Genomic DNA, 15,913 nt, shown 5'->3' with positions numbered 1-15,913 from the left:
GACTGGGTTGGAATGTGACCTGTAAACTCATTTACACACACATTTATCCTCTGACTGCACCTTCACCCTGCACAGAGAGGTAGTCTCAGTCCAGGAATAGAACACTGATCCTGAGAAGAAAATCACTGGAAGTAGTACAGGGATCCATCCATGCAGCAAACCATTTGAACTCAACAAGAAAGCTGATAAGATATCAAATCTAGAAACCACGAGTTTCACATAATCTTTCAAAAAGGAAAAAATAGGATAAAAAAAACAACACTGTTAGATAAAACAACCTCAAATGGGATGGTATAAAACCCACTATTACATTTTTGTTTTTTTCTTTTTTTGCTAGGTATTAGCAAAAGATTTGTATGCTTTGAGTTTTTATTTAGCTAATTGTAGTTTGTGACAAAAACCTTGTAAAAAGTGGAAATATCTCATTCACCAATTGGTATGCTATCCAAATCTACAATTCTAAAATCGAGTGCCCTAGAAATTTCCCAGAAGTCTTTGCAAAAAACCAATGTGCATTGATATTCACTACATCAGTGAAAATAGCCCACAATGCACTGCAGATTTTTTGCAAAAAATAAGTGTTTAAATGTATTTTTTTCAATAAACCATATACATTTTCATCATCAGAACACAGTGGAGTCATAAATAGACGTGAAATGTTCGTATTGATTCGATTCTTACTTCGTGAAATTGGTGACATATCCAGCGTTTAGAAAAAAAAAGGAATAGTAGTGAGCATGGGGTTTGAATTTCTTTTGAAATCCAGGGCACTAGATAGTCCTGCACTACATAGTTTCTGTTGTTAAAGATTAGGATGGGAATTTGAACATGCTGTCTCTGTAATAACAACAAGAAGTTGTGGTTTTACCTCCGGTGAGCAAACAAACACACTGCCCCCTGTGGTCTCCTTGGTATATCACAGTCTGAGATTTTATTTACTCTATAATTAAAAAAACAAAAAACAAAAAAAAAACTGGGACATCAAGAAATTAAACTTTGGTTGTTTAGTAGAGATGCACTTATTCTAAAGTTGTATTTACGATTTAGTGTTGGAGTAAAAACCAAATAAAGAAAGAAAAAAAAACTGTGACAGATGTCTTTAGCTATGCCATAACTAACAATTTAATTATTACACATATAAAATATTGGTAGATTACACATAAACATTTGTAGAAAAGAACAAAAAGGAAGGAGAATAGTTATTTGATTATTGGTTATGGCCACACACTTTTTAGAAGAATTTCACAACAATTTAGATTGTTGTCTCTTTTATCCCCTCAATCAGGCCTGTTTGACTTTTTTCATCTTAATGCAGCAGCAAACATGAGCTCAGATGCAGCCGTGATGGAGAAGACTGTGGAGGTGTGTGCTCATCCTTATTTGCTGTGTGAAGTGGCAGCTTAGTGTAGACAAAAGCTATCAGTTAGTTGTGACAGCTGCAATTGAAAGGATGTTAAGGACTGCCTGTTTGCAGAAGTCTACAGCGCACATCAATATTTTGTCTGCCGGTTTGTAAGTCTGCAGCACGGAAACATCAGAACTCATTATGTTAACAGTTATGGAAAAATTCCCTGCAGTAAATCTTTGCTGGAAAACAAAACAATAAATATTCCTGGCTGTGACAGCTCGCTCATTCTCTTCCTGGAGATGGATGACCTGTGCAACAAAACGGCTTCTCTCCCTCTCCATCAGGAAGAGGAGCTGCGGCAGAGCGGCGAGGCCAAGTACCACCACCTGAACGAGGACCTGCACGTCCTCATCGAGGTGTTTGCTCCGCCGGCTGAAGCCTATGCACGGATGGGTCACGCTCTGGAGGAGATCAAGAAATTTCTCATCCCAGTATGTCCCTCGCTCTGCACACAAACACACAAACGGACACACAATCTCCCTCTGTATCTCTCTTTGTCACATCCTGAATCTCCTGAAAGTGCTCTTTGGCCTGGCCGACTCATTTTCTGCCTTTCCACGGTGAAGCCGGTCACTAACAGCAAAGAGCAATTTCTCTTTTTAACTCACACTTTTCCTGTCAGAGCCTTTGGATGAGGCGTGTGTCTCTGAGAGTGTGCTCATGCATTCATGTGTGTGCGTTTGGACTCACGTGTATTTAAATGCATGCGAGTGTTTGTTTGTCTATGAATATGGATGTGTGTGTGTTTGTTTTTGTGTGTGAATTTGTATGTTTGACCTCAGTGGTAAAAACAACAGCATCAGAGGAAAATGCAGATTGCGGTCCAGTGAGGATTTATCGGGGTAGATCAGAAACGCTGTGCTGCTTCAGGAACACGGCCGTCCTGTAAAGAACATTCATCAGATATTCCCCAGGCTGCAGCCTGCAGACAGAGACTGTTCATTTTTTCTAACCGGTCTGGCGCAGCAGCTGAACAAACAGAAACTGAGAATCTCCATGTTGGCCAGGAGGAATCTGATGCTTAAACACAAAAGGGGTTTATTTGTATAAACCCCTTTTGTGTTTGAGGCTACTAAATTCTATTAAAATGTATTTAACTTTTTGGATTTGGGATACAAAAAAAGGGAGTGATATCTGACAGAGTGACACTACTCTTGCCCTGCTTCAAATGCAGACTCATCACATCACAAACTCTGGCAGCTTCCAGCTGCTCACCTGTGTGGGAGGAGTTTTGTGTCTTCATTTATGAATCATGTTTTACCTTTGTGGGAAAAAAAAACAACAGTATCAGAAGAAAATGATTGAAGTTTATGTATAAAGTTATGAGATTTATGTATAAAATGAGATTTGTTAAAGTATTGTCTGTTCATAAAAAGGTTTTGTCCGTGTGTGAAACTTGCACACAGGGTAAAGGAATAAATATAGACAAATTAATTTGGCAACCCTCTCTGTTCCATAATGTTGTTTATTTTTGATATGTATTTTTTTTAAATAAGTGATTCTCCAACACCTAAAATACAGCACTCAGCATGCAGAGTGTATTATTCTGTCTCACAACAAGAGAGAGTTTCCCTAGACTGAGCCTGGCAGGGGAGCTAAGTTTTACCTGCCCAACCATTGGATGAAATACACTGAAATATAGAAATATTAAAGGAACACTTTTTTATTGGGCCTGGCATGAATTGAATTAAACCTGTCTGATAATCTTCTGGTTGGTTAAGCAGCTGAGGGCCTCGTTAATCAATTTCAGCTGTATTGGTGTTCATGAATTAACAACAGGTGCACTTCAGTGGCAACAATTAGAAAACCCTCCAAACAGGACTGGTGTTACATGTGGAGGTCATTTCAAGTTTCTCCCTCTTGATCTTTTTTGGCTGGTTTTCCACTCGTGCTGATTTTGGCTTGATAATTATCTCTACTGGCAGTATGAGGAGATTCCTTAACCCTACAGAAGTTGAACAGGTTGTCCAACTTCTCCAGGATGGCACATCCACACGTGCTGCAGCAAGAAGGTTTAATGTGTCTCCCAGCACAATCTCCAGAACATGGAGGAGATTTCAGGAGACTGGTGGTTATTCTGGGAGAGCTGGACAGGGCCGTAGAAGGTCCTCAACCCCTCAGCAGGACCCATACCTGCTCCTTTGTGCAAGGAGGAACAGGCTGAGCACTGCTCGTGCCCTACAGAATGACCTCCAGAGGGCCACTGGTGTGAATGTCTCTACCCAAACAATCAGGAACAGACTTCATGAAGGTGGCCTGAGGGCCCCACGTCCTGTAGTGGGCCCTGTGCTCACTGCCCAGCACCGTGGAGCTCCACTGGCATTTGCTCAAGAACACCAGAATTGGCAAGTCCACCACTGGCGCCCTGTACTTTTCACAGACGAGAGCAGGTTCACCCTGAGCACCTGTGATAGACGTGAAAGAGTCTGGAGAAGACAAGGAGAACGTTATGCTGCCTGCAACGTGGTTCAACATGACAGGTTTGGTGGTGGGTCAGTGATGGTCTGGGGAGGCATATCCATGGAGGGACGCACAGACCTCTACTGCCTAGGAAATGGTGCTCTGACTGCCATAAGGTATCCAGATGAAATCCTTGAACCCATTGTCAGACCCTACGCTGGTGCAGTAGGTCCTGGTTTCCTCCTAATGCACGACAATGCCCGGCCTCACGTGTCAAGAGTATGCAGGCAGTACCTGGAGGATGAAGGAATTGAAACAATTGAATGGCCTTCACCATCCCCTGACTTAAACCCAATAGAACATCTCTGGGACATTATGTTTGGGTCCATTAGGCGCCGCCAGGTTGCTCCTCAGACTGTACAACAGCTCAGGGATGCCCTCACACAGATCTGGGAGGAAATGCCACAAGACACCATCCGTCGTCTCATTAGGAGCATGCCGCCACGTTGTCAAGCATGCATACAAGCTGGTGGGGGCCACACAAGATACTGAAAATCATTTTGAGTTGTAGAAATGAAGTTTTGGAAAAAATGGACTAGCCTGCCACATCTTCATTTCACTCTGATTTTATGGTGTCTACACAATTGAGCCTCTGTAGGCTGAAAACTTTTATTTCCATTAAAAGACTTGGCATCCTTTTGTTCCTAAGACACTGCCCTGTCATTATTTGTATAGATATCCAAAATTCATATTGAGATCTGATGTATCTAATGTGTTTATTTGAAGTGCTCCTTTAATTTTTGTGAGCAGTGTATAACGCGTGCTGTGTTCATGTTCCAGCTTTTCACTAAAGGCAAAACTTCAAACAAAACCCATGTTTGTCCGGGTCTTTCATCCAAGTGTGCAACACACATACACATTGATCTATAATGACAAAACACAAGTTACAAGTACATTTTCTTCTAAATAAAACAGTCAATCAGGAGCCTTTCACTGTCACCCATTGTGATGGCTGGCCCAGCGGATCAGATGTGTGATGTCCATGCCATGAAACAGGCACTAGGACGAAATGGTAAAAGATACCATCAAAATCACTCAAATTAACAGTGATCAACACTAGGGGTTTAACGGATCACAAAATCACGGTTCAGATTGTGTCCGGTTTTAGGGTTATGGTTCGGATCATTTATTAGATCACTTAAAGTTAAGGATTCCCAAATACAACAAAATAAAAGCCTGAGCCTGAGCCTGAGATTCTTTTTGTAAAGGCTTCAAAACAAATATTTAATAGAAGAAAACATCAAAACATTTCCTCATTGAGGCCTATTTAGTAGAGCAAAAAATCTTTATACTTTGACCATAAACAAAATGATAAAACTTGTAGTTTCGGATTACATTTTCATGTCTTTAGACAAAATCTACAAAAAATTAGAGAAAAGAATGTTTAAACTAGGGATGTCCCGATCCGATCACGTGATCGGAAATCGGGACATCCCTAGTTTAAATTAGTGCTGAAAATACCAAATCTATCTGACGTACCTATTAGGTTTCGCACCACCTAATGTCCAAATTAAAATGTACATAAATCGGTTGAAATTAAACTTAAAATTATTTTTTTGTATTAATTGTTTTATTGAAACAAACTGTTGGAACATCTACATATTTAAAATAATAATTGTTATCTGTAAAACGTGGCACTGCTGTGCCCACTTTTCCTGACGTTTTATGATCCCTTTCGCTTGCCATACTATCGCCCCTGACAACACGTCCCTGTTACAGTCGGAGCAGCAGCTTTCTCCTGTGCGGGACAGCTGCTGCTCCGTACTGGGAGAGTCTCTGAACCCAGACACGGAGACGAGTAAAGATGCTGTTATTCAGCTCTTAAAATGAAATGAAACTGATATTTCACCATTGGGGTCCTCCATGATGAGGTCAAGAGAAGTTTTTGACAAGAGCTCCTTCCACTCGCAGCAGGAGCTTCATGTTCACATACTTCTGGATAACCATCAAGTGGCTACTTTATAGCTCGATAAAATAAATTTGATGTGAACGCAAAATTGATTTAAATTATGCGCGCGCTGGGATCCACGGTACATGTGTGCCGAACTGTTTCTTGTGACCCGTTACATCCCTAATCAACACTTTATATTTTTCAGTTGCAATGGTGTCATAAAATACATCAATTACCATATTTCAGGCATGTTCCACCATTTTTCTTGTCTCCTTTTTGTAGGGTGAAGAAAGGTTTTTCTTTTTTCCTGGCATGGATATCATGCATCTGATTGGCAGGTCCAAGCAGTGCACCGATTGGTGCAGGGAAAGGCTGCTGGAATTGTACCTCAAACCTGGGTTTGATTGTAGATCAATGTGTGTGCTCGTATGTGTATGACGTTTAACACATGGACAAAGCATTTTTTCTACACTTATAAAACAGTTTTACAGATGCACCAAACTTTTTTTTTACATGTAAACATGTTTTACTACAGTTACAAATCTTTGTACAGACACACAAATCTCTTATTACCCTTTGATGAACGGACAAAACTTAATCAACAAATCTACCTTCATATTTATGGGGTCAGACCTGAACCATGCTGCCGTCCTGAGAAGAACGTTCATCAGACATTCCTATTGAATACAGTAGAGGTGTTTGTAAACGTAACCCGTCTGTCTGCAGGACTACAACGATGAGATCAGGCAGGCGCAGCTGCAGGAGCTCACGTACCTGAACGGGGGCTCCGAGGACGCCAAGGTGCCGTCGGTCAGGGGAAAGTCGGCTGCACGCGGTAGAGGGACGCCTGCTCCAGGGCCCCCCAGGTAATCTGCATGTGTCAGTGATGCAGCTTCAGTTACAGAACATTAAGAACTGTCTGATAACAGAAGACGTTTTTTTGTGTTTCTGCTCCTTAGCTGAGAGTATCAGAGATATTTTCCCTCTTGCTGTGTGGCGTCTTCAGACCCAGGTCTCAGACTGTCCTGTCAAGACTGTCTCAGAAACGGTTTTATTGGATACATTTGTCATCTTCAAACAGCTGCCGTCCAGAAAAAGGCCGTCAGAAAGAGCTGGTCTGCTCTCTCTGCTCCGGGGCTTTCTTCTGTTCTTCCCCTCACTATAGAGATACGACCTGTGTTTAACACGTGCACAGCAGAATTAGGACAGATCAAAATGAGAGGCCTCGCTGCATCTTTAAAGTGGGTCATCCTGAGGATGTTCGTGTGCTCAGCTACAGAAAAATGCTTCACAAATCTAGAAACGTCATATCTGCTTTTTGTTTGATGGAACATTTATCAACACAAAACAAAATAAAATAATATATTTATTAACATCGATCCACGTTAGCTTTTTATCTGAAAAGCGTTTCAAATTCCTGTCTGCACTGTGCCATTTCTGAGGAATGGTGGAGGGGGCATCATGGTTTGGTGCTGGTTTTCCGGTTTCAGTCCCTGACTGACAGTAAACTTTATTCATTCTTTACATTCCATTTACTGTAGAGCGCACTAAAGAAAGCAGACCTGCGAAGCAACAGGTCGGCTACAACCGTGTTCCAATCCCACCCCTCCCTTAGGTTTAGCTCCACCCCTTATCCTGTTAAATGAAGTCTAAAGGGTGTGCATGTATCAGAAGGTGCTCTTCCTTTTTATTTAGGAGTCCATAAAGAAAGGAGATGGATTTTTGTTAACGAAGTCAAAAGATAGACATACTTGAACACGGACCGGCTGTGCTTCTCTGACTGGAACATCTGCTGTCTGACTAAACATGGAGCCCACATTTAGCTCACAATGGCATCGGTTGTGTTCTTATTCCATCAGAGCTGCCTCACATTTGTAGAGTGTCTGCTGCCTCCATGGAGGTTATTTTATTTCCTGTTTACAAGAAAGTCATTCAGAGCAGCAGACGCTAACCTGGGTTAATGATGGGACCTCCAGAGAGCTGGCGTTTCACACCAAACTCCTGACACGTGGAGCCGGGCCTGGAAAGACTTTCAGCCGTCATGCAGCTGCTGTTGTAGTTTGATGGAGTGAAGCTCAGTTCAGAACCAGAACCTCCAGAACCAGAACTCCTTCCACACAAATATCAAATAATAATAATGATGAATATGTTTTCAAGTTAAGCGAGGTGAACGTTTTAATCTGAAGAGCTCTTTAATAATCTGAAGAGTTCTGTTTTGTGGGATTATTTTGGATTTCTATTCACCAAAGACAAAATGTTTCCAGTTTCCAGAAAGAAAATACATCAATCTTAAGTCAAGGGTACAGACGTGAAATGAGGCGATCTGAAGACCCCCAACGTGATTTGAGCAACGGGCACAGAGGTCTGGCTCAAATTGAGTTGTGCTGCCAAAATTTAAATATCTGATGTTTGACAGGTCACTGCATCATCAGTCAATCAGGAACTCAGCTTTGGGCACGCTTCTCTGGGGCGAAGGCGGGATACACTCTAGACAGATCGCCTCACTCGCTCGATATGCCGGCAGAGAGAGAGAGGTTGCCGGGTGCAGAGGCTACCGGTTTGGGCCTCATTGAGACATTGAAGAAAAAAAAAAGTTCTCCTAATTTTATCTTTCCCCCTCAGGTTAATACGAGACGGTCAGCCTTCTAGCTCAGCCACAGAGACACAGAAACACCGTGGAAGCAGCTGTCATGCAGACAGAGCCACCAGTACCGGGAAAATCTTTGAATAAAAATCAAATAAATCCAAACAAGGAGACATGATTACTGATGTTTTTGTAGAACTTTTCACAATAAATGAACCGGATCTCTCAACATTTTAAGTGAGATATCCACAGACACGTTCCTTAAAGCATCACCCTAAAGGCATTAGCTGGTAGCTCCTCCCACATGCGGCTGTGGCATCACTCTCAGGAACCCATTTTTTGACTGGCAACAAGCAGCGATTTCGCCACGTGGTGAAAGATGGGCGGGGCACTCAAATTAGTTGCTCAAATCACGCTTTGTGTGAATGCACCGTACAGCTGCAGGTCCGCTCTGCCTGTAGCTGAACCAACATGTAGCATCTTCTGGATTCATTCCAGACAGCAAATACGATCAAACTGATGGTGACCTGATACACAAAGATGTTTTTCTTTCATTTGTTCTGCTGCTGATCTGCACCGAGGTCAGGGTTGAATCTGAAAGACCTGTCAGATTAAAGTTCAGAAACATGGTTTTGATTTATTTAGGTTTAAGCTTTTTATGTCAGAAATCTTAAGAGGAAATCATGAAACTACATCAGAAAAGTGATCAGATTAATCCGATTAAGCGGATTTCCACCATGTGAAGGTGTGATGTTGGTGTCTATCGGACGGATCATCAGCTCAGCTCTCCACATCAGATGGAATGGTCGGTTCTACTCATGGTGTGGACTTGTTCCTGGATGGAAGTGAGGAGGATTCAGAGGATGGGAGGACTTCCTCTTCTGGATTTGTCAGACAACAATTATCTATTTGTTGCATAAAACAGTCATGAATAGGGCAAACTCATTCCTGAAAGAATCCGCCAGTTTTATCCCACTCTCAAGAAGTCCTCTCAGAGATCCTTCTCTCTTAGAAGCTGATGCAGATGAGCAGCTCTGTCATCAGGAAGGGAGGATGCTGGAAAAATTACATCCTGCAGTGATCCTGTTCCATAAAAACTCTTTCTTTTGTCATCTTTTTCTTCCATGTATTTCTGCGGCTTGAATATTACTAATCCGTGTCCTTTGATGTTCCCACAAAATCATCTTAAAGTGATTTTTCCAGCCGCAGACGTTTTTGTGACTTCTCACAAAGTCACAAAGAATTCCATTTTCCCTCCTGAAAAGACAATTTTCTGTGCTAAACTGACCACAGCAGATTGTATTACCTTTTTCAATCCAGCAGAATACACAATCGCCCGCGCCGTCACAAACAGAGGCGGAGACGTGTCGTCTGAGCGGAGGAAGCAGCAGAAACCTCTCTAAATCTTTCCATCTACATTCATGCCTCTCTGTTTTCTGTAGGATTGATCCTGTAAATGTTGATTTCCCTCTTCTGTAAATCTGCTCATAAGCTGTGTGCTTTTAATCTGAAATATGAGCATTGTGAAGGAATCGTCATTAGAAAGCTCGAACTGTCTGCAGGTGTTTCCCTCATAAAAACATCCAAGCTAAAAGCTTTCACCTCGAGGCCGGCAGAATGTGAGTCACAAAGGTTTCCCCAAAATCCTCTTTATGATTCTGTACAGCATAAAAGCACCAGATCTGAGCCTCATGGACAGGTCTGTGCTTGCAGGTCACATCAGCTCTGATATGAACCAGATTTTAGTCTGACGCCGCAAACAATCACAGAAATCTGAATATAAGACCCTGCGGTTGGAATCGAGCTGAGCTGATTCTGATTCAGGAAAGTGTAGCAGCGGTGCACAAAGATCCCGTTCCCGCTCCGATAGGAGCTGTTTAAAAAGGAGACCCCCCCCCCTTCATTGTGGGAGCGGGGGCGGTTTCATACATTTTACAAGAATGAGCGACATTATGCAGCTTCGTCTGTGAGCAGAAAAATGAGCTGCGCTGCTGACGGCGTGCAAACCTCAGCGAGAATCACAGAAGGAAATCCTAGATAATTGACTTCCTGCTAAACAAAAAGTGATGTTTTCATTTTTAAATGTTTTCTGTTTGTTCACTCACAGACCCAAACAGCAGTGCGACTTCATCTGACTGAATTCAGGACAGAAACAGGAAGCGGGTCACAGCTGGTCACCTGTCTGGCCCTCCAAAATAAAACGTTGATCAAATCCAATTAGAGAATAAGAGTTACATTTTTGAAAAAGACCTTTCACACATTTCACAAGGTTGCTCTTTTTGTGCCACTGATGAAGATGTTCAGTGTATACAGTAAATGTGCTGCAATTGTGTCTAAAAATCCCTGAAGTCCTGAATGTTAAATGTTTCTGCTTTACACTAAAGCACTAATATGTGGAGCTAAGTGATTTTTTGTACGCTTTTTCTTATATAAGATCTGCATCTCTGGAGCGATCATGGCTCATGCATGTCAGAATTTATTCTTTAAAGCTTCTATTGGTTTTTAAATCTGAGCCTAAAGTCACCTTTTGATTTTAAGTAGGTAACATGATTACGGTCTTTATATTTTGTTTACTTGTTTTATTCTAGTATTCTTGGTTTTGGTTTGACGTTCTGTGTCATGTCTGTGAAGCTCCTCTTTATTGTTCCATCATTGCTGAACAAAGAAAGCTTGAACTTGACCTCCAGTGTCTTCGCCATGGAAGATACATTCAGTGTTCAGGGGGGTGTTCTGTCACAGCCCTCTAGAGCCGGCTCCCTGCTCGTGGTCATACATCCCTGTGGGATTATCACCTGAGTCTGTGATACAGTCGATGGCCAAAAAAAAGAAACAAACAAAAAAAAACAGGACATTGCCCCCCCAGGAGTGAACTTGAACTCTCCCCATAGATTGCAAAGGTTCACTTGTCTAGAATAAAAAATCCTCTCATTTCTTGCACCAGAATAAAGTTGTCGACGTGCAGATTTAACTTTCAGCCAAAGCATGAACGTCTTTTAACTCAGTGAATTATCACCAGAACTGACCTGCTTCAAGTCCATTTTTTTTCTAGTGGGGGGTTGTCAGCTCCAATCAAAGTCGGTGAGAAAGCATCAGTACACAAACATCTGTATTCAGGTTTTCATCATGGCAGAACCAGTACCCCCCTTACTCCTGGTTAAACTGATTAAGAACTCCAGCTGCGACGGCGCACATTTAATCTGAATTAAGAATCGTTGTATCTTTTCCTCATGTACGCGGCTGCAGAGACGCTCTTTTCTGTTTCTGTGCTTTAAAAGCTGAAAAAGCTCAGTGATGTTTACAAGTTTGTTGTTTTTAATATTTTCTCCAGAACTGAAGAAAAACAAGGTCACAGAGATGAAGTGTTTGTCTCACAGTGAGTGGGATTATAATTGGCTGTGTTTTAAATGATACTGTTAATTAGCATTTACTCTGTCTAGCTTGAGTGTCAAGATGTAAAGGTCCCACAGGAAGGTCTGGAGATTTTCACATGTGATGGTTTTGATCAGGAAAGATGCTCAGGCTCAACATGTTTGCTTTTTTTTTAAAAGCTTTTTCTCAATGAAAATGCAGATTTTTGAAGGGGAATCTTCTGTCACTCGTGCTTTTTTCTTTTCCCAGCCACACTCCCTGCTGTCCCCATTAGTCAGACGATTTGGGTTTCCTCTTTTTTTTCTTCCATTGCCCTAAATCTGGATGGTTCAACACGACGCAGAGAAAGCAGCAGAAATGGAAAACATAGACAGCAAAGCATGTGAAGAGCAACTTCACTGCTTTTAGAAGAACCTTAAGTCTGTGTGTAAAGGGTCGGATAGCCAGACTGTCTTTCCTCTTTTCCTGTCAAATCCTGTAACTGATGGATTGACCTGAATGTAAGTCCCAGTCATCCAGGAAACTGAGAATGTGATGGCTTTGTTCAGAGCGGCGATCTCCTCAACATTTTAGGCTTCGCTCAGAGCACAAAGAGGAGGAGAAAAGGATATTTTTATCTGCTTAAGAGACTAGAAGCTTTCCATGCATGAGACATGCTGAGCTTTGAGTAATGGACTTGACTCACTCTCCCAGCCTGCGCTGTTCCTCCCCCCACCCACACCTGTAACCTGCCTTCCATTCAGCATGTCTGTAGGAAATCACCTGCAGAAGACGGGCAGGCGGGCAGCAGAAGACGCAGCCCCCCCTTACCTCACGTCCCGTTTGTTTCCTCAGGACTCGTGGAGGAGTTCCTCCTCTCCACGGAGCTGTGCCTCGAGGAGCAGCCCCCAGAGGAGCCCCCCCCAGCAGGGCTCCATCCTCCAGAGCGAGAGGGGTCCAGAGAGCCAGAGGCGCCCTGCCCGCAGCCGGCTACAGGCCAGCGCCCCCCATAGTGCAGGAGACATACGGTGAATATGTGAGTACATCGTTGAGAGCCCGTCCATCCATGGGAAGAGACCCGGGGGAAGGGGAGGGGCATTAAAGTGATGTGAACAGGTAAACAGGTGATGCTTCCTGACCTAACGTCAAGAGATGAGTATTTTTACTCTCATCTGGCATGCTATGTGCCACACTGATGTTCAAAGTTAGAGTAAAAACTTGGATGAAACATTTGGAGGCTCATACATCTACATTTTGAAGCTTCTTATCAGTTTCTGGCAGGTCTGCAGAGAGACGACAGCGACCAAACTCTGATTACATCATCCAGATTAGAACAAGTCCTGATGAGAGCTCAGCGGTGAGAGCTAACAACGATCCGCTGCCATTGGCCTCCTGTGTCCCTGTGACGGCTCCTGACGTTATAGATTTGGCAGCATCTTCATGAAGGAGTAAAGCAAAAAAAAAAAACATTTAACCAAATGTATCTTCAGAAATCTCCTAATGAAGAAAGCAAGTCCAGACCTGAGTCCTCTTCCACTGCGTTTGCTGTCAGAGTCTGGCTTCCAGGAGGTGGACTGAAAGGATCCTCATTAAATCTGAGTCCACAACTTGCCACCGTTTGAGGTTTTACCACCATCATCAAACAATTCCTTTCAGTTTGATCATCTGCTGATCATGTTGCGCTCTTTAATAACACTTTGCTCTTTGATTCCACTTTTTATGGGGGGTGTCAGTCTGTCCCATCAATAGCCAAATGCACTAGTTGATAAAAATAAATACTGAGATCACCAAAGATAATAATCCTCATCTGATTTCAATCATGCATGGATCATGATAACATGTGTAGATCATGAGAACATGAGTAGATCATGAGAACATGTGTAGATCATGTGTAGATCATGAGAACATCCATGGTCATAAGAACACACACTAACATGTGTAGGGAGGGTGGATGTGTCGTTGGTGTTTCTGCACTGTCTTCTTTCATGTTGACTGGAGCCACTGCCACAGATAAATTTGTGGGACTCTGTCAGAGCGAACTCCCCAGAGACGAACGTTTAGTCTGCAGGAGGACAGAAGCTGGCTCCCGCAGCCCCCATAACCACGTATGACAGCTTTATTCTGAGGTTGCAAATCAAGTGTGCGGAGGTCGTGCAGAATGAGTCGTGGGCCAGCTGTTTCCCATCATTGTCACGGTGGTAAACTGCGTCCCAGACACCTGCACCTGTGTGTCTGGATGGGAGGAAAAAGGAGACCCCCAACATCTGCCGCATGATAAATTTGGCCCCGTTGCTGCAAATTGTCTACTGAATGAGGTGCTTTGTGCAAAATGAATGAATCCCAAAGACAGGGCGGCGCTCTGCCAGCCTCTGAGATGCAAGCTTTTTTAATCGCGGCGAAATGAAAGATTTTCTCTGCTTGTCGTCCATTCAATCTTTTCTTGCTGAAAATGTATGTCAAAGGGCCGCTGCACCCTCCCAGCTGGACAAAAACCACATTCTCCTCTGTAGACAAAGGAACCCTGGATGAGCATAAAGGCTTGGTCTTTGGCTGTTCCTTTGCTTTGCTGATCCACTTCTCCCTGAGCTTCTGCCTGAATCAGCAGCAAATTACTCTGAATCCAACTGTTACCAAACAAAACAGCAGAAAATGTTATTATCCATTGATCCAATCTTGGCTTCCCCATCGGTCTTGAATGGTTACCACGATGGCAGCCAAATCTCATTTGATGTAATCCATTAGGCACATTTAGATTTCTGTCTTACCTGCAGCAAATCCCACTGGAGAGAAATTAAACATGTCATATTTCTCATTGTGGAGACGAGGCTGCGTGACCAATCTTCATCTTTCCAGCATCTCTGATACAGAATAAGACTGCAGGGGTTTAGTGAAGCTGGATTTGTCTGCCTTTAAGTGTCTTTGAATGAAGCTATGAGGACGTTTAAGTGAAGATCTTGTCCTGTATTCCTGAAATATAATCAAGACCTTCTTCCTCCATTCCAACCTCCATTCTGCAACTTTCTGCCTGAGAAAATATTTTAGTCTCTGGAATCAAGTAGAGCTTATTAAACCACTAAAACATGATGGAACATTTTAAATTTCCTCCAATTATATTTGCAGAATGACTATAATTTTTTTTCAGTCTTGTGATGTGAATTATGGTAAATGGTGTGTACTTGTTTAGCGCTTTCCTACCTTCTTCAGAGGCCCAAAGCGCTGCAGTCACAGACACATTCACACATTGGTGGTGGCTCTGCTGCCCGACACTGGCGCCATCCTCCACCAGAGGCAATTTGGGGTTCAGCGTTTTGCCGAAGGACACTTCAACACATGGGCAGCCAAGGCAAGAATCAAACCCGCAATCTTCTGCTCAGGAGTTGACCGCCCTACCGCTGCACCACAGCCGCCCCATTAGCTAGAATTCCTGATTGAAGGATGTTTCTCATAAGATCTTTCAAATATTTCAGCTTCTACTGATTTATTCAGTTGGTTTAGTAGAGATTTTTACACCGGACATCTTTCCTGACACAACCCTGTATTTATCCATAGACGTACATTATCACTTGACAAAGTGAGGAGTCACATCACCCATAAAAAATGTCTTACACCTAGCTTTCGCAAAATCAGGCCAAATCTGACACCATACTTCCTGATAAGTGTGCCGCCATTTTGAAACCGTAAAAACAGTGATTGGTCTGAGTCGGTCTGAGTCATGTTTTTAGAGGAACTACAGTCACCAATCATGAGTGAGCTGTTCAAAGTCCACACCCCTTCTACTGAAAGTGGATCGGGAGAATGTATTAACCAAACGTTGGTGGTGGAGCCAGCGGGCACCACATGCTTTAACTGAGGCATCTGATTGGTCAGTTTATACCTTATCACCTTGCAATAAAATATATACTGTATATATATATATCTTTATGAAAAACAGGATTAGAAAGATGTTAAGGAAAATGTATCAGAGCAAGAATATTTATTCTGACAAACAGAATGGCTGAAAAATAACGGGCTATTGCTCAATGGAAGTGTATGGGACTTTGACTTCTAGGTACAAGCAGGTACTTCCTGTTTGGAACACGAGGGGGCAGGGATTGAGCTGTCTATTGTTGCTACAGTCGATGATTTATCCCAGGGGTAGGGAACCCTGGTCCTTGAGAGCCGGCTTCCTGCATGTTTTCCAATATACCCTGCTCTGGCATGTTCTTATTGGCTGGACACACCT

The 15,913-nt window shown here is 42.8% G+C and overlaps 1 protein-coding gene across 1 annotated transcript in view; it reads left to right on the top strand.

The window, feature by feature from the left end:
- Window positions 1–1,692: 1,692 nt before the first annotated feature.
- khdrbs3 (KH domain containing, RNA binding, signal transduction associated 3) overlaps window positions 1,693–15,913 on the top strand; it is a gene marked incomplete at its 5' end in the record, with an annotated part of 49,003 nt that continues 34,782 nt past the window's right edge. Inside the window, 3 exon segments of the mRNA XM_024263404.1 lie at window positions 1,693–1,839; window positions 6,486–6,625; window positions 12,547–12,727. Of these exon segments, the coding sequence (XP_024119172.1) occupies window positions 1,693–1,839; window positions 6,486–6,625; window positions 12,547–12,727 (468 nt within the window).

This window comes from Oryzias melastigma, linkage group LG11 (assembly GCF_002922805.2).
Source record: "Oryzias melastigma strain HK-1 linkage group LG11, ASM292280v2, whole genome shotgun sequence".
NCBI lineage: Eukaryota > Metazoa > Chordata > Actinopteri > Beloniformes > Adrianichthyidae > Oryzias > Oryzias melastigma.
This window is presented reverse-complemented; position numbering and strand designations above follow the sequence as displayed.